This window comes from Protopterus annectens, chromosome 3.part1 (genome assembly GCF_019279795.1).
Source record: "Protopterus annectens isolate FY-2018-M chromosome 3.part1, PAN1.0, whole genome shotgun sequence".
Lineage (NCBI taxonomy): Eukaryota > Metazoa > Chordata > Ceratodontiformes > Protopteridae > Protopterus > Protopterus annectens.
Genome location: NC_056732.1, coordinates 689,388,320 through 689,414,269, shown reverse-complemented (window position 1 = coordinate 689,414,269; position 25,950 = coordinate 689,388,320). Strand labels below are relative to the sequence as shown.

The 25,950-nt window shown below is 43.4% G+C and overlaps 1 protein-coding gene across 1 annotated transcript in view; it reads left to right on the top strand.

Annotated features, from left to right (window-relative positions):
* EFR3A (EFR3 homolog A) overlaps window positions 1-25,950 on the top strand; it is a 2,300,516-nt gene that overhangs the window by 117,504 nt on the left and 2,157,062 nt on the right. Inside the window, exon 2 of the mRNA XM_044066245.1 lies at window positions 10,752-10,852. Coding sequence (XP_043922180.1) covers window positions 10,762-10,852 — 91 coding nt within the window. The 5' untranslated portion in view covers window positions 10,752-10,761. The remainder of the gene's footprint in view (window positions 1-10,751; window positions 10,853-25,950) is intronic.

Genomic DNA, 25,950 nt, shown 5'->3' with positions numbered 1-25,950 from the left:
CTCCATTTCCATTAGTTGCCCGGCAGAGTAATATAGCTTGTTCAGTACAAAAAATTCTTCTATCTTCTCATAAGCGATCCACCAGGAATCTTAACAAATGAAACAAATGTTCAATTTGGGCCTGTACAAATAATCTAGATCCTTTTTCGGCAACTGTTGAGAAAGTTTTAGAATTTTTAGCTTTCCTTTTTGATCTAGGAGCTTCTGCTTCCGTTAAGGTTCAGTTAGTGGCCATTTCTAATTTTCACAATGGCTACTATGACCGTTCTTTAATTTCCCATCTCTTATACAAAGTTTTTGTTGAAGGTGCTTTGTGTCATGGGATCTGACCCTGATTTTGCAGTCTTTGGTACTCCCACCCTATGAACCAGCAGTGATTTTCCATCTCAAATTTCTGTCATGGAAAATTCTTTTTCTAGTAGCCATTACTTCTGCCAGAAGAATTTCTGAGATTCGAACATTTATGTGTGAGACCCCTATATCTGATTTTTCATAAGGATAGGGTTTCATTGAGAAGCAACCCTTTCTTTCTTCCTAAGGTGGTCTCAGAATCCAGTATTATTCAAACTATTGATTTGCCCATTTTCTTCCCCAATTTCTCCCATAAAGGTGAATATTGCTTGCATTTACTGGATGTTCACAGACAATTATGTTTCTATGTCAAGAGGACCAAAGCATCTAGAAAATCAGACCAGTTATTTGTTTCCTTTTCAGGTCTAATGCTGAGAAAACCTGTCTCAAAATTTACCTTATTGAGATGGTTTACAGATTGTGTTACCTTCATTTATAATTGTAACAACCACAAGTTATTTGCGCCTGTAAAAGTGCATTCCAGCAGATCAATAGCCACGTCAGCTGTTTTCCACTCCAGGGCGTACATAGAATTCATGTGCAGCCGCAACATGAGTTACTCCACTTACCTTTATCACACATTACAAATTGGATATAGTCTCCAGGGGAAGAGCATCCTTTGGTTTTATGGTTCTTAGGAATATCCTTCCATATGGCCACCCAGGACCTGAAGTAGCTGGAAACACTGTCCCAGTAGTCAAGAATGAATGAAGATTGACAACATCAGATAAAGAAATTATGTACTTACCATAACGTTTCATCTGTGTTGTCAGTCTTCATTCATTCTTGACATCCCAACCTCCTTCCCCCTACTACAGATTTCCTGGAGGATTGGACACTTGTTCTGGGAACCTATAGGTTTTACCTTGGACATGGCTTCTACCTTTGTATATCCATTCTTCTGCCTTACTAATTGCCTGCAAACTTGATCTGAGGTAATGGAGAGAGGGGCGTTTTGGGTAGAGTCTTACCTTGAGAGTTTTTTTGGCTGGCACGAGCTGTGTAATGGCTGAGTCAGTTCCGAGGATTAGAACAGAGTCCCACTAGTCAAGAATGAATGAAGATCGAGAACACAGATGGAACGTTATGGAAAGTACATAACTTCTTTTTTGTCTTTCCACTTCCTACGTTTCAGAGACATTATCCATGTAAGCCTTCTAGGAGCAAGAGGGCTTCTAGGAGAGTTTTTCCCAGACTAGCCTTCTCATGGTTTTAATGGCCAGAAGCCTCCTTTCCCTGATAAATCTGCTGCTTCTGTTTTGACATTCAGCCACTCCTACCCCTCAGCCAGATTCTTCCATCCCTCAGGTTGACTCTTTCTTCTCCTGTTTGGCAAGAGATAATCATGGATGCTTGGGTGCTTTCATTATCCAGTATGTTTTTTTCATGGTCTAGAAGTTCCTTCCACCATTCTTGGGGCCTTCCTCAGCCTCCTCCTCCTTGTCAGCTCCAGCATTTTCTCTTGGTTCTTCACAATATTGTGGTACAGGAACAATCCATCCCGTTCCCTGTTCTCAGTAGGGAGAAGGTTTTTATTCCAGGAATTTTCTGGTTCCTGAGAAGGAGGCATCCTGGAGGCTCATTCTACAGCTGTCATTTCTAAACACCCTTTTCAGGATGTTGTCTCTTCAGATACACTGTTGACTTCCTCAAGCTTTTCTGTTATCCATGTGTTAGAAGGATGTTTACCTCCACATTCCTATTCACTGTGCCTTCAGGACATTTTTACATTCCTATGTTTGTTCCTTTCATTATTAGCCTTCTGCTTTGCCTTTTGGTCTTTCTACAGCTACAAGGGTCTTTACCAAATGCCTTACCCCTGTGGTAACTTTCTGTAGACTTCAGAGAATTCAGATATTCCCTTACTTGGATAACCTTTTGATTTAAGCCCCTCTTAGCAGCTCCTACTTCATGATCTTCACTTCACTATGCTGCTGCTGTACAGTGTGGAGTTCACCCTTAATCTCAAAAAGTCTGTATTCATCCCTCACAGGACCAAATATTTTTGGGCTGCAGGATTCAGACCATTCCAGTTCTGGCTTGCCTCCCAAAGTCCTCTCTTTGACTACCTATTTCCAGTCCCTTCAATCTCTTCCAGTCCTTCCTTTAAGGGAATATCTCAGAGCTCTGGGGTACATGATATCCATCATTCCCGTGGTTCCCTTTGTCAAACTCCACATGAGGAAATCTCAGTGGTATTTTCTAGACTGTTTTATTTATTATTTTATTTATTTATTTATTTTATTTAACATTTGTTAACCGGGAAAGTCCGACTTGGAACAAAGCCAATTTTCAGCGGAGGCCCGGGGAGAAAGGCTCCAGATGCATGTCTTTGTAACGTGGGAGGAAACCGGAGCACCCGGAGGAAACCCACACGAACGCAGGGAGGACATGCAGACTCCACACAGAAGGCACCCCAGCCGAGAATCGAACCAGAGAACCTCTTGCTGTGAGGCGACAACGCTACCGCTGCACCACTGCGAGTCCGTTTGGCTCCAGCACTCTCATTATTTAGAGTATCTGGTTCCTCTGTTGCCTTGTCTCAAGCTTTAGCTGCATTGGTGGATTCACCAGATTGCCCTGAATACAGGTCTGCCTTAAGTTGCATCTCCTACTCAGGAGGTGTATACAGATGTTTTTGATGAAGGTTAAGAAGCCTCCTCAAAGAAAGTAAAAGCCCAGGGTCTTTGGTCCCATCAAAAAATAGCAGATCATATCAACGTAAAAGTGATGAGAGCTCTAATTCTAGTTCTCTTGCCATTCACTCTCTGTGGGTTCTGGATCCTGTAAAGGATTTTGCAGACACTGCCACAGTCATGTGATACATCAACTAACAAGGGGGGACAAAATCTTAGCGTCTTTGCAGGCTGGCTGTTCAGGCTTGGAATTTTTCAGCCTGCTATCACTTTTTTTTTTCAGAGGGTTTACATTCCTTCAGAGGACAGTCTTGTGGCAGACTCTCTGAGCAGATTCAGAACAAATCTTCATGAATGGATACTTCACAGGGAGGTGTCTCTGTATATTGATGAGGTACTCCTGGAATAGATCTTTTTGACCCCCCTCTGAACAGAACCCGTTCTCATTTCTGTTCAAGAGTGTCAAGGCTTCTGGCTTGGAAAATGGACTTATTGCCTTTTTTTTTTTTTGGAAGGGGATGTTTCAGTATACCAGTTCACCTCTACTCCTAAAGGATGTTCTTCAGGTTTCACTGTTGCAGTCATCACATTTGGGTTATCTGCTTGCAGTAGCCGTCAGTCGGCCTGATTAACAAAGTCTTGGGTCCTGCATTGGTTGCTGTCACTTCTTCAGTGATGGGTTGTCAGGGGTAAAAAACATGCAGCCGACACCATTACATCAGTCTTTCTTGCTGTGCGGTGCTCGAAGCAGAAGCAATTTTCGTTTTCGAGTTTCAGAACCAAAGTTTTCAACTAAAAGCTAAGCACCCCGTTGGGGAAACTTTTTCTTGCTCTAAACCGATGTCAGTAAAAGTAAATAATTGCATTACTTGTGGAAAGCAAATACCTCATAAAGATTTTTATTCGCACTGTATTTCTTGCCTAGGCCCTGACCACGACTTACCTCGCTGTTGGTATTGTGCCTTATTTAAACAACGAACTATCCAGCGTTGGTATATTTACGCTTCTAAATATTTTGGTGCTCAGTTCAATTATCATGATATGTCTTCGGTAAGCCATCCGACTACCGATATTCCGAAAAAACGCAAAGATAGAGACAGGCCGCCGAGGTCCAAAGCTGCCAACGACACCTCCTAAGCCAGTCGCCAGTTCGCCGGTACTCAGTGAGGCGCTTTCGCAGCCCCTGATACCCGCTACTTCAGATTCGCAGGCCTCTACTAAGACTCATTCGGAGTCCAGTATGCCGCAAGATACTTCAACTGTGGAACCTGTGGATGTCTCTACCTTGGATGGGTCCAGAGCCGCTGTGCAGGCACCGGCGTCTGAGGGTGTATTCAGGCCTACTGACTTGTGTATTAAACCGATGCCATCTTCTTCTTCAAGGCCTAAAACTCGAACCATGCCTAGAAAACGGATGCCCAGACTGCATGACCAGGCCTCTATGCCTAAAAAACAAATGATAAGAATGGCTGAAGACCTTATTACTTTAATCAGGGGAAGCCAGCCTTCCCCTTCTAAGAGACCTAGGACTGAGTTTACTTTTGATACTTCTGACCAGGATTCTGAATTTTCTGCTTCCTCTGATGACCAGGATTTACCCTTATCTGCCTATGAGGATTTTGATGCTGAGGACTCTATTCCCTCTGCATCCCCTCTGGAGGATTTTACTTTTGGTGAAACCTTGCATAACCTCAGGGAGCATTTTCATTGGGAAAGTCAGGATTTTTCTGATTCTAAAAAGAGGCTTAGGGATTTCTTACTCCAGCCCCAGCTCAGGCCTTTAGCCATACCTCCTGTACTAGACATTGTTGATGATGCCTTTTCGGAATCTAGCTTGGCCCCTGACCCTTTACCTCCTGCTCCCGGAAAACATGATAGATATTACAGGGTCCCTGACTCTCATAAGTTCCTTTTTAAAAATCCTACTGCGGATCCTGAGACCATTTGACAGGGAATCAAGGGCATTAAAGCTACTACTGCCAAAAATCCTACCCCCTCTGATAGAGACTCCAGGGCGCTGGATAGATGGGGTAAGAAGGTATACACTTCTGCAACTTTGGCCATTAGGGCCTTAAACTGCCAGTTTCATATGTTAAAGTATCAGCAGCATATTATTGGATTACTTAAACAGAAAATGATGTTGATTCCTGATTGTGCTGAAAATAAGGATTTACAGGATTTACTGCTTTCAGCTGAACAGGTTAGAAAACATACTTTGCAATGTGGTTTTGATTCACTAGGGACATCTTGCAGGGTTGCTGTGACTGGGTCTGTACTAAGAAGGCATGCTTAGCTTAAGGAGCAATCCTTGCCAGATCATGTTAGAGCAAAATGACTGGATGCTCCCTTAAACCAGGACCGCCTGTTTGGCAGCAAGGCAGAAGAAGTTCTCAAAAAGATGGAGGAAAAAGCTAAATCTATGCAAACTGTTAAATATTTTTTACAAGTACAACCTCCAAGGTTTAGTAGGCATTGGCCTTCCAATAATAGGTCCTTTCCTGTCTCTTCCAGACCTTCTCAGTCCAAACCCAGATCCCACAGAGCTCCCAGGCTTCAGTCCCAGGGTATGCACAGGACTAAGCAGTGGGGGGGGGAGGGCTCCACTTCCAAATCTGGGGGTAGTAAAACTCCCCCCTGTGGTAAACTGTCTCAATGACTTATTTCTAAAGCTGCCAAGCACTTCTCAACTGACTGCCCCTTTGGGGGGAAAGATTGCTCTTCATGCAAAGAACTGGGAACTCATTACCCAGGACAAACGGGTTTTAAATATAGTGTCCCAGGGATACAGATTTCACTTCCACGCGTTACCAACACCAAGCGGGTGGCCAGATCTACCCCTAAATCAGTGGGCAGAGGCCCAAAAACAAGTACTTTCCCTCTTAAGCATGGGGGCTATTCAGTTGGTACCAGAAGAGGAAAAGGGACAAAGTTTCTATTCGAGACTTTTCCTGGTACCCAGAAAAGACAATTCATGGCGTCCTATCCTGGGCCTGTCTACTCTTAACACCTTCTTGGTAATTCCAAAATTCATGATGCTGACTCTTCACCAGTTGCTCCTTATGCTAGGCAAAGATGCCTGGTTGGCAACACTAGATTTAAAGGAAGCATACCTGCACATCCCAATCAGGGAATCTTGCAGAAGATACCTATGCTTCAAAGCAGGCTACATGCACTATCAGTTCTTTGTACTGCCCTTTGGCTTATCTATTGCACCCAGGGCATTCACAAAGTGCCTTGCTGAGTTGTTCTCCCATTCTTTCCAGTAGCTTTTGTACTTTCCTAGCAGTGATAAGGAAGGACATAGTACAGTTGTATAAGATATTGCCGTAACAGTAGATGTCTTCATTCTCACTGTTTGCAGTGTTTGTTCTTTCCCTCCAACATCCTGTTATGTTCTGTTTCTTTCTTCCTGGCCAAGGGGTCTTTCTTCTTCTTTCTTCTTCCTCTTCTTGGATGTACATGTCATGGCTTTCTTCTGGGGCACTTAATTTCTGAGGATTAGGTGCTTGTAATTCACATATGTTCCTTATATTTTGCACATAGAATATATGACTGATGTAAAGCATCTGGAAGATATAAAGGCTTTGGTATGCTGGCCATATGTTCGGCTATCTTTAGCAGGTAACCCAAGAGTGAAGAATGCTGCAGTAGTAAGAAAGAGAACATCTGCTGTGATGGTATGATCTTACTCTGCTGTACTTTTTGGGACCAAGTGTGGAGAAGTAATCAGTTTGGATGATATTTTGTTGTATCCTGAGAACCAAGGAATTATTTTTATAAGAACTTAGCTGGTAAGATGAGTTGTGAAGGTTTGTAGAGGGTCAGTTTGCAGGTCAGATTGGGTCAGATACAGGATTTGAATGGTTTAAATAGGAAAGACTCAAGAAGTAGCGCTATACGCTCTGATAGAAATCTACTTAGCTGTATGGAGGACTGAGAAGAGATGCTCATACTGAGAAACTAAATAGCACTGACATTTGGTTGGCAAAGGTTGGTAGGGCTGAAAGTTTTTGAGGATGCCTCTGTATGTTGGTCTGTTGGGTGGGGAGAGGTCCTGAAGATTTTTCAGTCATGGAAAAAGATGTGGATTTTGAGGGGTCTAGGGTTAAAGGATGCATAAAAAAAAATCTCTTTTCTGCATAATGAAGCTGCCATTGCATGGTCTAAATCTGGCATTTACAGGGCTGTGTAGTGCTAGATGGCTTGCTAAATATTTTTCTTTTTCTGTTTCTTTTTTAAATACCTTTATTGAATTATCACTTTTGACGTAGACACATTTACATTGGCATAGTGCACATCCCTTCTGTATGTGTTGGGATGTGTATGGAGACCCTGCAGTGGTAATGTCACACATCCAGTACATAGACCTGTTTTGTTTACCTTCCCTTTCTTTTAATCCCCCAATTGCACATTATAAGATATATGTACCTCCCTCTTCCACAATTTATTAAACCACTCGTACATTAATGCAAACCCTTTTCACTTAGAGGTTGTTCATGGTCTCTGTGCCTACATCTAGGGTAAATGCCCATGCCGCCTCCTGTCCAGTTCTTATGTCTGGGGTAGACTTCTATCCCTAATCCCTAATCCTCTTTAGGTGTGGCACTAGAAATTGCCACTGTTTAAGGTAGTCCCCCCCCAAAAAAAAAAATTTGCATTACAATACTGTGTTCACTTCTAGTGCAAATCTTCTCCTGTCTTTCCTTCATTTGTAATTGTATGATCATATGTGTGTCTAGAATACATCTCCTCTTATCCCAGTTTGTATTGCTTTCTGAGTAGTTGTGTCTAAGGCCGTCTCACTCATGCTGGTCAGTACCCAAGTGACTGACAGGCCTTTCAAACATTATGCCAGATTTCTTTGTAATTGTACATTGTGTAACATAACGGTGAACAGATGAACTTTTATGCAGCGTATTGTAAAGTAATTTGTGTCCTGCTAAGTCAGTATGACTTTTGCTTAGATAAATATGTCTGTGCAGTGCTTACATTATATATAGGGTCCCAGTAGCAGCATTAGATAATCCAGGTAATGAACCATAAATGAGCTTTAGGTGTCTTGCTTAAATTTCAGGGATGCCTTTGATGTAATACCATATGAAAATGTACTACCTTACCGTAAGTTAGTAATAGGATGGTAGCACTGATGAAACATTGGCTAGAGTTACATTGAGTCGAGCCAGTTGAAAGGATCGCTTTTACTGCAGTAGTTGATGGTGGGAATGGGACTTTTCATTGGCCATGTTAGCTGCATTGCAGAAGGTCTGGAAGGAAAATCATGTTTTTGTGCTAATAACAAAATGCTTTATTAACGGAGGTTTTATGCAGGCATGGAAGGACAGAAAGAGATTTAGCTGTTTCTGGAGAACTGGCATAAATTGCAGTGGCTTAAACCTATTGCAAAACATGTATAACCTGTGAAAGGCGTACTGGTGGGTAAATGTAGTAGTAACATAAGTAAAGGGGGGATGTAGAAAATTGTAACAGTTAGATCTAAAGGTAAACAACCAGTGTGGCAGCACTGCATTCTGCAGAGAAGTTGCATGAAGCACTAATGCAACTTATTTGTCTTTGCATAGACACCTGGTGTGAGTATATGTGGAGTATTGTGTACTACACTGAAGGTCCTACGTTTTACAAGTATATAGACATTACAAAAAAGGAGAGCAATAGCATTAAAATGATGCATAATCTTCCGCAGTCAATTCAGTCAGTTAACTGCTGTTGTAGTTTGGCCTGTCACCCAACAGTCTACTTCTCAGACGTGCTCAATCCAACAACCTCTGCCTCCCAACTGGCTGGGATTTTAGGCGAATTGCATAATGCTGGTGAACAGCAAAAAAAAATGCATAGGGACTGCAAGAGCTTAATGTGTATATCTTTGAAGAAAGGCGGCAGATGGAGATGTGGCAGAAACATTCAATCACTTAGGGGATTTTGTAATCAGTCCAAGGCTGTTCATGATTTCAGAGAAAGTGATGTATGAAAAACAAGATGACATTAATTCAGAATTTAGCATGGAAGACTCAAGGGAGATACCAGGAAGAGCCTTTTCTTAGTGGGTGTGGTAGATAATTAGCATAAACTATTTTAACAGATGATGGAATCAAAAACAGCAGAAATACACTTGATAAACATAAGGGCAGTTTCTGTGCTGGATAGAGGAAAAACGTCTTTTTTTGTTTAATATATGCAGATTGTCTAGAAGTAGCAAAATGGGTGCATTTGTTGACTCCAGGTCCTTATGTGTTTATGTGCCCTTAGAATCTTTATTGCTAAGAGGAAGGACAACTGGCTAGCAAGGAGTAGCATTAGGGAAGTGGTCCATTTAGAAGAAATGCCCAGAGATGAATCAGGCCTGCACTGCTTTTCATTTATGTCTTCAACCTTTGCCATGTACTAGGGCTTTACAAAGAGAGAGACTGAACTCCTGCTGGAACCACAGTGGATAACTTTTTTATTCTGGGGTTTGGCGATGCCAGATGGTATTGTAACGTACAGTGGATGTAAAGCTTGAAAGCAGTCTTGGATGGGAGGTCTCTGCAGTGCAGGACGCACACGTGTGTATATGTACACAGACACACACACACACAGACACACACACAGACACACACACAGACACAAAACACCTGAAAGTGATTCATTTACAATTCACTTGGCATCATTGTGGTATGTAGGAAAGTAATGGAGACAACGGTAAAACCCATCTGATCACAAGGGGGACATGCAAACTCCATCCAGAAAACAACCCAGCTTGGAACTATGTAGCATGTGATGGATACACAATCCAACTGGAGTTGGCGGGGGTTGAAGTCTTGTAGGAATCATGAATGCAGTACTGCATAGGAGAAGATATATTAGTTTTGCTAGAATCCATTTCAGACAGCTCCACTTTAATTTTGTTTTATGCCAGCAAAGTTTTTTAGTCAGTGTGAGTACACTTCTGAGCTGAATGTGATGGCTGTTTGATTTTGTATGAGAGACGCTCCCAAGTTTGATGTCCACATTTCTGGATTTTCAGTAATCTAGTTCAGGATGAATAATAGTAAGTGCTGAAACCCAAATGTCTTCCTGCTTATGTGTGCATTTACTGTACACTTTTGTGATCACAGTTTATTGTGAGAGAGGGTGAGGATTTAAATTAATTTGCCTACCGAAATGCTCCAGTAAAGAAATCTATCTAATGTTAGTTTTCTTCTGTGCATGCTCTTCTACTTAGCTCTCTTGTTTTCTGCTGTGTAATGTATTGTTTACAGATGATACATTTAGTGGTATTCATTTTAGGATTTTCATTTTCACTTGAAAGGTAACATCCTAGAGTGCCCTACCCACACATGTACATGTTCATAAACCTGGCTTGTAAAAATTCTGTGTGGCAGTCTAACCTGTTTTAGAAAGATATTTCTCACTTGATTTCTGTTTGGACACAGTTTAAGGTACTGGTTTTCAAAACGTTTTGCGATGGCAGTATTGTAACCCAAGTCCTTAAAGCTTTAGTTGCTTCTGTCATTTGAATATTTAAAAAGGTAACTCTTCTCTCTACGCAGCTTATTTTATTGTGATACGATTTCAGCAGAACCCGATATTCTTTCCCTGGTGTGCTTGTGAGTGTAAGTAAGTAGACAAGCAGTATTAATTAGAAATTTAATGACTGTGTGTATTGTAGGAGGTATTAGTTGACTATGCATTGATCATGATATACAGATTTAGGTCACCTGACAGTGACTGAAAAAACTTAACCGAGTGTCTGGTTGACATTTAAAGGTGAGCAGTAATGAGGCAGTACACTCAGGTACCGAGAGGAGAAACTGAAAGAATCTACAGCTTTAATCCTGCAAGGGAACGTTGCTCATGTCTGTCATTAGGTAGGTCGACCTTAATAAATGTTCTTCTATTGTACTAGAGGCAGGAATGGTTTCTAGCTGTGTTTAGGCATTTGAATAACCATAGGATGGTATTTACTATCTGAATAAATGAACACACACCACAGTTGTGGTAACAAAGGACATTGATGTTGTAGCATAAATTGCTGGTGCCTTGGTTCTAATTTAGGGTATGATGAATGTGCTGAATTTTTGTGCTTCATTTGGGGTGTCATACACATGATGAATTTTCATACTGCTTTGTTGTTGTATAAATCAAGGAAAATGGTCAGGAAGAGTATAATAAAACCTGCAGAAATGTGTTGGAATTGGTAAAACAGGTGTATGAAGTGCACAGATGAAGTTAAGCTGTAACCCACCGACAAATTTAATGTTAAGCAATTCATACTGCAAGCCATAGCATGTATTAGTCTGTTGTCACATGAGTTACATTGTAGAGCTGTTTAAATTATTTTTTCAGGTGTCCTTATGATAATCCGACTACATTAGAAATGTTGAAATATTTATTTTCAACATATAATTGTTTATTAAATAGGTGGGTTGGCTTATCCAAACAATTCCATTTCAGCCACAAGCGGGCCAGAAGCAGTAGCCTTGGTTTAATATAGTATGGTGATTTACAGAGCAAATGCTGTTTTTTCAGCTATTTCGCTGTTTGTCATCCATCTTTTGTCACTGCTCATGCATGCAATAAAATTGCTTTCTGTAGCTTTACTTTTAGTTCTTCTCTTCAGCCTTCCCCTGTGGACCGTGCTGTGCAAAAGTTGAAGGAAGTCTGATGCTGGGATCAAGGAATCTTTGGAAAATACCTTTTTGGCAGTACCTTCAGTGTACTTTCACATAGCCCAGGGACATTTGGTTAAGGCAACAGGCACAGGAATATGTCTGCATTGGATGGCATAGCTTGTACTTATCTTCCTTTTAAGAATGTTCCCTATTGGAATGAAGTCTGTTTTGCTGTATAAGAAAAGGGTGATAACCTCTGTGAGTGGTACATGAATTTCATCTCCTCTTGTAAGCCAGCCCAGTTCCTTAAGCAGATTCCTCCTTTTACTGCTCAGCCTCTAAAGTTTCCTACAAAGCAGGTTATCTCAGAAGCACAATGTTAACCCTGGTTACCTGACAGATAAATGATCTCCTCAAGGATAGTACTGCGTTTAACCCAGTTTGTAGAATTGTTCTCAGGTAGAGTGGATTTTGAACATGGTCTAAAGTTATTGCTAGTGTAAGGATTCTGCCAAGGGGCCAGATGTTCTTAACAGGGCTTCCTGAATGGTCCTAGCCTTTATTCATCTTGGGGTCTGCAGAGCTTATTCCTGTTTGGAGATGAGGAAAGGCTTTTGCTTCTGACTTTCTTGTTATGTTGGAGGCTGTGGTGCCCGTGCACTGACCCAGTAATAAAGGAGCCTCAACCTCACCACTAACACCAGCGAGGAATGTGCACATTGGGAGGATTAAAGTACACACACAGTAAAGTACAATTTCCCCTTAAGAGCACAAAGAGATCACAGTCAGTCTGGGGCTGTTTTTTCCCTCTCTCTCTCCAGATCCGTAATAAGACTCCCCACTGGCACAGCTATAGGGTTCAGATCTCAGCTGAGTGGTCAAGCCAAAATCACCAGCACCCTCTCTGTCCAACCAGTGCCTTGTGTCCCTGCCCAAATAGTTGACACACACACACACACACACACACACACACACACACACACACACACACACACACACACACACACTTTGAAATTTGATTTATATACAAACACACAGACACTCCTGGGGAAGGCTGGCACAGGGTTCACTAGCTATGCCTCCTTCTGTCCAGAGTATATGGTAGTGCCACCTGCAACCAACCACCCTTATCAGCTACTATAAGGCCCTTACCAAAGGGTGCCCGATCTTAGTGTGTAATGTTACTATTATCCAAATGGTAAGTGTGATTAAGACTTGAAGGCTGTTTTGGAGTAGCTTGTATAGTATCACCAAATACATTTGCAAGTACTTTATGAGCTTAACTATCTCTACACAAAACCAGCCACAATTAAAAGGTTTAAATATATTTAATAATAAATAATAAAAGCATAAGACCACTACTCATTAACTCAACACAGTGACAATAGAGTTCACAATCACAGGAAATACTTTAAAATAACGTAGCAGGACAGTCCCACATAAAAACAGAAAATAGCTTACTAATCTTGCTATATTCCTGTCTATCTCTAAGAGAAACTATGGTCTAAATAAGTTACTTACAGAGCAAGGCAAAGTGCTGGTTGTGATGTCAGATCCCGAACAAAATACAAAATGCACTGACGTTCTCTCTGAGATAGTTCTTAAATTAGTAATACGCATTACTGCTGAATCATCTCAGATTACATCATTCTTGTCACCTCTGCCTAAGTTCCCAAGCTAGCAGGAATGTACAATTTAACATGTCTCTGTTAAAATACTTATCTCTCAGAAGCTGACAATTCTGTCTTAGAAGCTTGCCTGAAACTGGAGGTTGTAAAACAATTACCTTGGAAACCTGTAATTACCTCCTTTTCCAGACAGAAGAAAGAAGTGCCTAGCCTAGACAATCCTGTCTCTTAGCTGAGATGAACTAACTTTATAACACATTGTAAACCTCTTTACTTAATCAACTTATTTTCTTAGCGTTTTGCAAGTTAACTCTGCATATTCCAACTTCTACTATGAAAACATACATTTGCAATGGCATGTGGTTTATACATATTTCTGCTCTTTTCCAGCAAGGGTGCATTGTGGTTACATTTTTGAAGCTCATCACATAACACAGTTTTCTTACATGTGTAGGACATGCATACAAATTATATTAATATTTGCAAATGACATAGGATTATTTACAAAATTCTATCTAGCTGGGCTGGCAGCCTTCACAGAGACAAGCATATCGTCTGTCAAACTATGGGTGGCAACTCTCCAGGCATTCATGCCTGTGCTATCTCAAGGTACCCATTTGGTCACTGGACACGGTACTGGCCATTGTGGCAGCAGCCATGCAGGAAAAGGAACTTCTTGTGTTGTCTTATCTCACTGATTTGCTCCTGATGTTTTTTTTATCAAGCGATTTCCTGATATTGGCCCTTGTTTTTTTTTTACATCCATGGTTAATGTTCAGAGAGATGGATTACTGTAATCTGGGAAAATTGGGTCTACTTTATGTGCTCAAAGTCCGAGAATATCGAATACGATATTCTCGGCATGAGTACACCGAAAGCGCAAAACATCGAAAATGTAAACGGAAATCTCAGTAGGTGGAGATTTACGTTTACTTCAATGTACTCGGAGTTGGTATATTTAAGTAGCAGAATGTGTGGGGTGCAGGGGGGCTTGCCCCTCTGCCTACACTAGTTAAATTTTTTTGTTTGTTTTGGAATTCGATTGTTTAATAGTTCGATGCATATGGTTCGATCCATATGCATTCGAGCTATTAAACTTTCGAGGTCCTAAAGTAGACCTGGGAAAATTCTCCTGTCCTTGCTAGGATTTCCTTTATCAGAGTGGAAATGGATACTCCTCAGTGCTGGTCATTCCTGCCTTCAGAGATACATGGGACTAGGAGGTCATAGCTGTGATAATGTGAATGAGTATACAGTGTGGGGGATGTAAGGAGACACAGTTATTTCTCCATGTCCAAGGTAAAATGCGGGCAGTGGATTCGCAAATAACTTCATCGTCCTCAATCATACCTTTTCAACATTCATGCCTCTCTCTTGCAGGTCTTCTCTCGTACAGTTCATCCATCTCTTTGCCTGATGCTCTTGTTTCATCTTGCCTTCTTTCTGTCTGTCCCAAATCTTCTTCACCAGATTGTCTTCTGCCTTTCTGCACATGTACCCAAACCACCGTAATCTGTTCTCTTTGACCTTTTCTGCCCTTGGATCTACTTTGGCTTCAAATCTTATGTCCTCATTTCTTCATCTGTCCTACAGTGTGCATCCTATCACCTGTCTCAGGCACTCTCCACCTTTCAGAATGGCTGTGCCTTTACTGCCCAAGCTTCTGTACCTTATAGTAGCACCGGTTGTACCACTGTTTTGTATGCCTTACTTTACAGCTTTTTAGCATTCTTCTGTCATACATTACATGTGATATTCTGTGCCAGTTGGATGCAGCCCTTCTGATTCTAGCTTTGACCTCCTCATTCAGATTTCCCTTCTCAACCAACACTCCCTTGAAGCTGTTAACCTGTTCCACTATTTGTCCTTCTGTGTCATTTCTCAATTTTGATTTCCCCCATTTGCTGCCATTACAACTGTCTTATCTGTGCTCTGTTTCTTCACGTGTCTTCGATTTTGTATTCCATTCCCTTCTGCTTTACTGAAGTTCTTGCTCAGAGTCTGCCTGTAATTCCACATCACCTGCATACAGCAACTTTGTTCCTCTGTCCCTTCCATCCTCTTTACTGATGCAGTCATCACCAATATGAACAGCAGTGGGATCATTGCTGAATCCTGATGCACACCCACTCCAACTGAGAACCCTTCTGTGAGACTGAACACTGCTTGTACTGGAGTCATTGGATCCTTGTCCATAATTCTATCAGTGTTTCTGAACTTTGAACCATTACAGGACTGCTCAAGTTAGTTTTTCTGGGAACTTGTCCATGACTAAGAATGCCCATTTGGACTCTTTCCTCATCTCTAGCTTCTTTTCAAGTATCTTAATGCAAACACTGGGTCAGTTGTGCTGCATCCTGCTTTGAATTTGAACTGGTGGTCTATTATCTTACTTTTTGCTACTCTTCATATTCATTTATAAATTGCCCTCTCCAGAATTTACATGCAGTGTGATAGCAGTTTGATACCTCTGTATTGCTCACAGTTGTGGATGTTCTGTTTGTTCTTGTACATTGGTACTAGTTTGCTTATTCCCCTTGATGTTAAGTTGTCAATCTCGCCTTCATTCTTGCTTGATGGGTTCGGAGCCGATCCCTCGGCTCCGACTCGGCACTTGCTAAGCTCGAGAGTCACTTTTACCAGCTCGAGGCAGCCCCATATCCCATGATGCAAGGTGGTAAGTACCCAGATCTCGTTTGCCGCTTATGAGGTCCTCCTTTACCAGCTCCTGGTAAGTGATTCACTTTATTGATATTAAAGCCCCTTTTGTTAAAAACCTTTTATTGTTAGTTATAAGTTAATTATTTAGATTTCCTGACAGAAAATTCCCTGTCTCTTTTAATATTTTTAGTCAAACTTTACCCATCCCATCCCTCCCTGTTAGGGTGTGTGTGTGTTTGTTTTAGGAATACCTTTTGGTATTTTCTTTAATTTAAATTTTGACTGGTGTGTGTGTGTGTGTTTTGTGAAGCACCATGTCAAAGGAGAGGGTCTCAGGTTTTAAGAAGTGTGACTCGTGCTGTCAGAAGATGTCTCTGACAGACGGTCACACTTCTTGCCTGTATTGCCTGGGGCCTCTTCACCTGCAGGACTCCTGTGCTATTTGTCATTCCTTCAGCCAGAGAGTCCTGCAGGAAAGACGCAACAAGCTGATACGTAGGGGCCTTCTTAAGCCGGAGGGCTCTCCGGCTAAGTCGGCTCCATCAAAATCAGCTAAATCTTCCAAGGCCCAGGCTTCTGTGTCTAAGCCTGCGGCCTCGGCCCGACTGCCGAGTCGAGATCGGCTCCGGCTGGAGCCGATTCTGGCTTAACAAAGCCTTCGGCACCGATGGCTATCGGTGCCGAATCTACATCGACCACTTCGGTGTCGGCTCCGATCGGTTCCGGCACCCATGTGGCACAGGCATCGGTGTCGGCCCGATCGGCTCCGACACCGTTACTTTGGTGGCTGTATCGGCTCCGGCTGGAGCCGATACATCGAGGCTTCCTGTCGGCTCTGATAAGTCGGCTCCGACAGGATCTATAGTATCGGTTCCGATGGCTCATTCCAGGAAGAGGTCGAGGTCTCCTTCCTTGGAGCCGATACTTTCGCCCGCTTCACCTCTTCTTCGAACGGAGCCATCGGAGCCGATCTTCAAGGTCATCCAGACTGTCAGATCATGACCTAGAGAGAGTGGTCAGTAGATTACTTAAGTCACAGGTACTGGCCCAAATGTTACATAGTCCGTCTCAACAGACGACTGTTGGTCCACACCCCGTTACAGTTCCTCCTTCAACTCTACCCCAGAGCTTGGAGTTGGAGTCTTCGAATGGTTACTGCTACGGCTGGAGGATGGATACCCCTTCTGTTCCTTCAGCCTCTACTCTTATCTCCTCTTGAGACCTTCCTTAGAGGGATTCGTGGTCGGGCTTCCATGGTCTCCTCCGAGGGGTAAGTGGCATTGGACCCTTGTCCGAACCCGCTCTTCCCTTGGAGCCTCGGCCTTGGTGAGCTCGGCTCCGACATCTGCCTCGAGACTTCCCTTCGGTGGTCCCTGGAGTTCCTAGCTCTTCGAACGGGTTCTCTCGGACCTGCCTGGGAGGGGAGCATTCGAGGTGATGAAGAGTGTGCTGGCCACTGGTATCAGTCAGCAGTCTGTTCCCGTAGCTCCTCCCTCTATAGTACCTGTTGACATCTCTGCCACTTCTCTTGCTACAGGACCCAGAGATCCTCCGCCTCAGGTTTCCCCATTGGGAATTTCCCCCTCTTCCGAGGATTCTCCTGATGTTTCGGGAGATCCTCCTAGGAAGAGGACTTGTAAGAGGAAACATGTAGACTCCCCCGAGTCTGTCACTTCGGATACTGACTTTGATGAGTCAGAGGGATCCCCTAGATCCCCCTCTGAGGATGTCTCCTGTCTCCTTCTCAGACATCCTAGAACTCCTTAAACAGAGGGGAAACTGGCCCACCAACAATCCCTCTGAGGATGAGTCAGTGTACCTAGAGGCGTTTGGATCTCGGCCCTCCACCTCCTGGGTGTCTCCGCCTTTCGACCCCCTTATGCAGGTTATTGCACGAAAGGCGTGGGCAGCTCCTGACTCTGTAGAGCCAGTCCCTAGGAGGCCTTCAAAATTTATCACTGCCCCGTGTGACAAGCAATTCCTCACTAAGGGTGTCCCCGCTGATGCCATGGTGGTGGCTGCCACCAAAAGGAACTTGCAGATCCTTCCGTGCCCGCCCATCCTCCTAATAAGGACTCTAGGACCATGGATAGGTACGGTAAGCGGATGTTTTCCTCAGCGACCTTTGCTATGCTCGCTGAATTACCTATGTCACTTCACCAGACTCCAGAGGGATATCCTTAAGGAGCTGGGTGAAGTAGTTCAGGATCCTACAGCTGCAGGGGCTCAAGAAAAATTGCTTCGCAGCTAGGAACCCTCAATTCCATTGCAAACTCCTCCATGCGGCTAATATCTTATGCTGCGGATGGAGCGAGTAGAGCCAAGAGGTACAGGTGTGGCTCTTAGACGCCAAGCCTGGATGCGGCTATGTGATTTTGCGGATCCCTGTAAGGCGGCCTTCACAAATTCTCCCTTTGATGGGTCAGCTTTGTTTGGGCCTCAGGTGAAGGAAACCTTGACCAGGTGCGAACAGGACGGCAAGACTCTTTCTGCTGTTGGAGTCCGTTTTCCACCCCTTCTAGACCTTATCCCAAAGGACAGAAAGGTGGGAAAATGTGGTTCAGAATCCCAAGGGGTCACGCCGGATTCACGTGGTCAGTTTACCCCTAGAGGCAGAGGGGTAACAACAACAGACGCCGCTCTAGAGGCAGAGGGGTCCGAAAACCAGGGAAACAGAGAGCCTCTCTGACAAGCCTTTCAGCATCCCTGAGATGTTGCCCGGCTGTCCCTCCTTGGAGGCAGTCGGGAAGATTATCACTGTACCCAGAAGCCTGGCATTCCCTCACTCAAGACAGATGGGTACAGTCGATCATATCCAAGGGTTACATAATTCCTTTCGAGGAAAGTCCTTCCCTCAAATTCCCTTCCAGATGTACCACCGGTCTAAGGGAAATTGCAGAGTTAGAAGTCTCAAAACTACTGCAAAAAGATCCATTCAGCCAGTTACAATAGACCATTCAGAGCCGGAATCTACTCAAGGTTCTTTTGGTCCCCAAAAGACTGGAGACTGGAGACCAATATTGGATCTCAGCAGACTCAACAAGTCTGTCAGGAAGACAAGATTCGAATGGTCACTCTTCAGTCAATTCTGCCCTTCTTACAGAAGGACAACTGGATGTGCTCAATAGATCTTCAGGATGCGTACTATCACATCAAAATTCACAGACGCTCCAGGAGATTTCTCCACTTTCGGCTGGGGTCCAGTCATTTCCAGTTCAGAGCCCTGCCCTTTGGTCTCACTACAGCCCCCAGAGTGTTCACCAAATGCATGGCAGTGGTCACGGCTCACCTGAGACGCCAAGGATTCCAGGTGTTTCCAGATCTCGACGACTGGCTCCTGTCAGCCACCACCAGGCATCAGCTTATACAAGCCAGGGATTACACAATAAACCTTTGTTCTCATTTGGGCATCTCAATCAACTTCGAAAAGTCATCCTTATCGCCCTGCCAGTCTATTACCTTCATAGGCGCAAACTTAAACACTGTTCGATGTCAGCTACCCTTACAGATCAAAGAGTTTCAGACATTCAGAGTCATGTCAGGATCATTCTGGCCAACAAGAAAGTACAGGCCAGAATGGTTCTAAAGGTATTAGGTCTCATGGCTGCGGCCATTACTCTTCTTCCCTGGCTCGATTCTACATGCCTTCTTCAGTGGATGCTGTTCACACAATGGTCATACCAGCAACTTCCAATGCGTCACCAGATTCTGGTGACACAGACATGCAAAGAGCATCTTGCTTGGTGGATCACATCTCCTCAGGTTCACCAAGGCAGGTACTTTGTACCCCATCCCCGATAGCCACTGTCACCACGGATGCCTCCTGATCGGGTGGGGGTCATTATCAGGGCAGGATGGTTCATGGGACGTGGCAGCCGCTCGAGTACCATCTGCACATAAATGTCCTGGAGATGAGAGCAGTGCTTTTAACGTTGCAAGCCCTCAACGACTTTCTTCCCGTAGGGACAATTGCAGTCCACACAGACAACATGTCTGTAGTTTGGTATATCAACAAACAGGGCGGAACCAAGTCCTACCCCTTGTGTCGAGAAGCGCTCAGACTATGGCAATGGGCGATCTCCTCTCATCGGTTTCTGGTAGCAACGCATATCCCTGGGAAAACCAACATTGTAGCGGACAGATTGAGCAGAGCTATTCTCATGCCTCACGAGTGGTCTCTCAAGCAATCTATAGCGGAAGAGATTTTTCTGGAATGGGGTCACCCATGTTGCGATCTTTTTGCTACTCCCCAAAACAGCAAATGTCCAGACTTCTTCAGCCTCTTCCTCTATCAGGCCATCCCCCAGAGACGCTCTGACCCAGGATTGGCCCCAGGGACTTCTTTATGCCTTCCTCCATTTCCTCTGATCCCTCAGGTTATCCAGAAAGCTACCGTTTTGAGAGCCAAATTGATTCTCATTGCCCCTTACTGGCCTCGACAAGTTTGGTTCCCGTTCCTCCATCATCACCTTTTGGTGCAGCCGTGGCATCTGGACCCAGTGCCAGATCTTCTGATACACCAATCGGGTCAGCTGCACCGGTCAATCCCTTCTCTCAACCTCACAGCATGGTTGCTCCACTTCCTTCCTTAGCCAGGCTTCCTTTGATCTCTAACCCAGTTAGAGACATCATAGTAGCTTCGCTAAAATCCTCTACCAGGAGGATTTATACAAGCAAATGGAAACGTTTCTCTTATTGGGCTAAGGCCAAGAATATTGATCCTTTACTGCCCCTGTTCAGGCAGTCCTGGACTTCTTAGCAGAGATTTTTCATGCAGGCTCCTCTTCTTCCACAGTCAGAGTTCAATTGGCTGCTATTTCCAATTTTCATGTCGGGATAGCAGATCATAATATTATGTCCCATAGGCTCTGCAGGGCCTTCTTGAAAGGAATTTTCCTACTAAAACCTCCAATCAGGAATCCTCCTCCTCAGTGGGATCTAAATTTAGTGCTGACATCCTTGATTCTTCCACTTCGAGCCAGCTGCTTCTTGTTCCCTGAAATATCTTTCTTGGAAAACTTTATTCCTAGTGGCTATTACATCGGCCAGGAGGGTGTCTGAACTTCATGCTCTTTCGGTTCGACCCCCCTATTTGGTTTTTCACAAAGACAGAGTATCTTTGAGAACTAACCCAACCTTTTTGCCTAAGGTCGCTTCAAAGAACAATTTGAATCAATCCATTGATCTCCCTGTATTTTTCTCTAACTATTCAGATAGAGCTGAACAAAAGCTACATTATCTTGATGTCCACCGTCAACTTAGATATTATTTGGACAGAACAAAAAAATTTAGAAAATCTGATCAACTTTTTGTTTCCTATGCGGATAATAAAAAAGGCCTTCCTGTTTCTAAAGTGACTTTGTCTAGATGGCTTTCTTCGGTCATCTCTGAAATTTATCTGCTCAGGTGAAAACAGCTGTGCTCAAAACCTAAAGCACATTCAACTAGGAGCTTAGCTACTTCTACAGCTTTTCAAGCTAGACTTCCTTTAGACACTATTTGTGCAGCGCCACTTGGGCCACTCCTCACACTTTTGTTTCCCATTACAAATTGGACTTGGCCTCCAGGGACAGAGCCAGTTTTGGCTCTACAGTCCTCAAGAGTTTGTTCCATTGAGCCACCCAGGATAGAGGTGCTAGGGACACGGTCCCATCAAGCAAGAATGAAGGCGAGATTGACAACTTAACATTAAGAAGTTATGTACCTACCATAACGTTCCATGTTAGTTGTCTTCTCTGCCTTCTTTCTTGACCTTCCCCTGGCCTGGACAGACCTTGTTATAAGAAACTGTTATGCTGAAGACCATTCAGACCTGGTCCTTCTTCCATCTGTAAGTTTTTTCTTTCTTCCTTTGGGAAGTATTTTATGCTTGGTGCTATTGCCCTTTGTCATCAAACGAGATCTGGGTACTTACCGCCTTGCATCATGGGATATGGGGCTGCCTCGAGCTGGTAAAAGTGACTCTCGAGCTTAGCAAGTGCCGAGTCGGAGCCGAGGGATCGGCTCCGAACCCATCAAGCAAGAAAGAAGGCGAGAGAAGACAACTAACATGGAACGTTATGGTAGGTACATAACTTCTTATTCTTGTACATTGGTACTAGTTTGCTTATTCCCCAAGGAAGGCCAGTATGGCCGAGGTACCGGGATGAAGTAAATAAAAGAAGTGGCAGCTATAGCAGTGCTCTGTATTTTTTTTTTTTGTTGTTTGGGGAGAATTCCTGGTTCCCTGTGGGGGACAGTTGAGGTGTGTTCTTGCTTATTCCCCAGTCATCTGGGATACTGTTATGCGTATCCTTGGGAGCAATTTCTCCTTTCTCACCCAACAGCTTTCATATCTGCTGTGACCTCAACTGAACCTATGCTTTCCCTGACTTCATTTTCCTTACTGCTGTTCTTACTTCTATGGTGGGCTCCTCCTCCTCTTTAATTATAGGCTGTGTCTGGGACAGTATAGCTTCTGTGGGGTTTTCTTCATTTAGAAGCTGCTGTGTAAGTGTTGCTTCTGTCTGCCTTTGATGTCCTGTGGACTGATATGCAGGTTATTGCTGGCATCAGGAAAAAGAAAAAATAATCTGGTTCCACACAGCAGTGAAAATCAATATGTCCTTTATTGTAGTAGGTAAGTGCTTTCTCGGAATAACTGATGAAGCGGATGTTATTCCGAGAAAGTGTTTACCTACTACAATAAAAGACATATTGATTTTCACTGCTGTGTGGAACCAGATTATTTTTCTTTTTCTTGTATTCTCTGGTTTTTGCATCTGATTCCTTATTTGGTTCAAGGACTGTTTTCATTTGGTATTGCTGGCATCACTTGTGAAAGGTGTCTGGCTCTTTTATTTTTCTGTCTTTGCCTTGCAGCTTGATATAGTTTCTTTGTGTCATTTACTGAGTCACTTTTTAGTAGCTGATAGAGTGCCTCTGATGCCTTGCTTGTCTACAGGATACATAGGATGCCTAGCCGCTTCCTTACCATCATGTCATCCACTTCCAAGCTCCATCCTGTAAGGAAACCTACGTTGAGTGTAGCAATTCTTAGTTCATGTTTGGTTTACATAAAGCTTTCGCTTTACAGAGCTATTCCAGGTAACCCAAGCTGGGTAGCTGGAACCTGGCTAACCAGTAGCTTATTGAACCAGGGCTGCTGGGCTTTATGATGGCACACAGTTGCCAGTAGGGGCATCTACACTCCTCCCATCGTTAGCATGGGTCCCTGGCATAGGTTGGAGTAGGCCATGTATCACTGGCAAATACCCATGGCCATTTGGCGACATTAGTCAACATGGCTAAATCACGTACATCCATATTTTTACACCGTAGACTGGCTAACCCTGTCACAGTACACGGCCTGTGATCCATTTTCTTCTGTCTAGCGGATACTCTTATCCCAGTAGATGCCCAAAGTGGTTGGTCTGTACAGTTCTTCCACCTGTAGGGCACCATCTAGGGTCTGTGCTGCTGCCACAACTATTTGTTTTGGGGTGAGTTTGAGATGGATATACTCTGCATGTATGCCTAGTGGGAGGAACCCCACAGAGAGATGAGAAGAACATATAAATTCCAAACAGGCATTAGCCAGAGGTCAGGATCAAACCTTGTAACCTGTGCATGGGAGACAAAGACTTTAAACATTATGCCAGCTGGTCCCTACACAGATATGTCTACATGTCCTAGGTGTAATGGGAAGGGATGGAGGCACAGATACGTCTATATGTCTTGAGTATAATGGGGGGACTGGGGACACAGACACTTCTAAATATCCTACGTATAATGGGAGGCTACAGTTTTTTTCAGTTGTGTGGATACTTCAGTAGAGACTGAGGTGCAGATTGACTGCATTTCCTTGATGCATCCAAACATGTATCACAATAGTTTGGCAATATGTTTTATTGAAATGCTTAATAAATAAAGTATTTATAATTAAAATATGTATCAAGTAAAAGTGAATACACTAAAACAGTATACATATTAAAATGTATATAATAAAAAAGCACAGAAATAATAAGCAATAGAAATCAGTCTGCAGTGTTATCACTAAGTGCCAACTCAGAAAATAATGTGTCTTAGGAAATCTGTGGAAGCAGGCCAGAGTGGAACGCTCCCATGACCACTGTGTTGCTAAGTTCCATAGGTGAAATACTTATGAGCAAAAGAATTACATATGTTTTTGATATGGAGGTAGAGCTAAAATCTCCATTAGGTAAGCAGGACTCAAGCAATGTATAAACTAATAAACCAACACTGAGATTTTAAACGTAATATGATGATGGACAGGATGCCAGTCAGACTCTACAGCCCAGGTGTAATATGTTGGTAACACTTGCAGTATGGTGCAACCTAGCTGCAGAATATTGGATTAACCACAAATGGCCAGTATTGATGTTGGGATGTCCCAGATAAAGGAGCACTACCTCAATCAAAGAGGGTTGAGACAGGGCTTAAAAACTACTGCAAGAATCTCTTGAACTTATAAATGACAAACTCTGGCATGTGTGTAACTTAAAACAGATGTACTCTAGCTCATCATAATGCAAGCAAATGAAATGCACAAAACGTCATCTTTTGCTGGGTGGGCAAGCTCACTTGCATCTCTAATCCCCACCCTCACCCCTTTTCTTATTTCAGTGTTTCTTCATCATGGAGAAAGAACAGTGACTGGCTGGCAGTGTAGAGCCTTTTTTACTCTTTCTGCATGAGGCTGGAAGATCAGACCTCCTACTAAACACTGACATATGAGCACCACAGTTTCATTTGCATATAAACTGGTATGACACGAGCAGCTGCTAACTCGAGCTGCTATCTTGAAGAAGCATGGAACAAGCTTGAGTGATTGAAGCAAGTGACTGCAAGCCCTGAGGTATGACTGGCTGTAGAGCCACACACCTTCATGGATTTTATGCTAATTTCGGTTCCTCATCATTCGACCCTAGACCAGTAACCAGTGCCTACCAATCCCACTGTGAGGTTACTTTTCCTGCAGCAGAACCTGTTTTACTATTCGAGGATGGATGAGTTGGAAATTTCACATAGTCTGTTCCCTCATGCAGGAAAAATGGACACCCATGACAGTGAGCTTCACATAAGCCAGATCAAGTTAAGGGCTTTCTTTTTACGCTGTTCACTCCAGAAGTGATATTGCTGCTTCTGTTCATGTCAGATAAGCAAGCCGGGATATTGTAAACTGGGCAGTGTGTAATCATACCCCATGCAGAAAGGTGATGTGGGTCTGACTGTGGGGGCATATGTATATCTCTTACAGCTGTCCCTGGGAAAGCCTTTGATCCTTTCAATTTTTGGGCCCTCTAATCTTTTATAATCAAGGACTTCATGTCTTTTCCATCCCCCCCCCATTCCATTTTGACCCCCCGCTGTTTGCTTCAGTAGTCAGGAGGAGTCAGAATCCATGTGGTGCTTATCCATGGCTGATTAGTTATGTTCTTAGTGACTAATGAGCGCCTTTCTTTCTTTGTTGGATGATTCAGTTTTCATTTTCACACTCACAACCTTGGATACAGTACTGCACTGTGTTTGGCAGCCCTGGTAGCTCACCTGTCAGCTGTCCTGCTTGCAGCTACCACTGTGCTTTTGCTAGATTGTGCCTAGGCAGTAGACCTAGCTTTCTTTTCCCTCTCAGAATGGGCAAACTGACATCTGATGCTTATTCCAGTACACCCTTTCCCATCCTGCTGACATCCTTAAAAGTGAATATGCTTCCAGTACACCCTCCCCCATCCTGCTGACATCCTTAAAAGTGAATATGCTGGTGTACTTTATCAGTCACATCCCAGTCCTTCCTTGCATCAGGAAGATAAGGGAGATCTGTGTGAACAGGCTGTTCTGACAATGTAACACTGATTATCATCCTATTAGTCACATGAAAGAATATGGTTCATAGCCAGTTCTGTTCAACGTGGTACAGGTTAGTAGGTGAATGTGCTTTCTGATCTTTGGTAGGGAATATTCCTTTCCATGTCTTCATCATTTAAGTAACATGGGTATTCTTACCTTTCTTATTCCTTACAGATCTCTCAGCAATACAGCTCTAGCCAACATTTAACTTGCAGC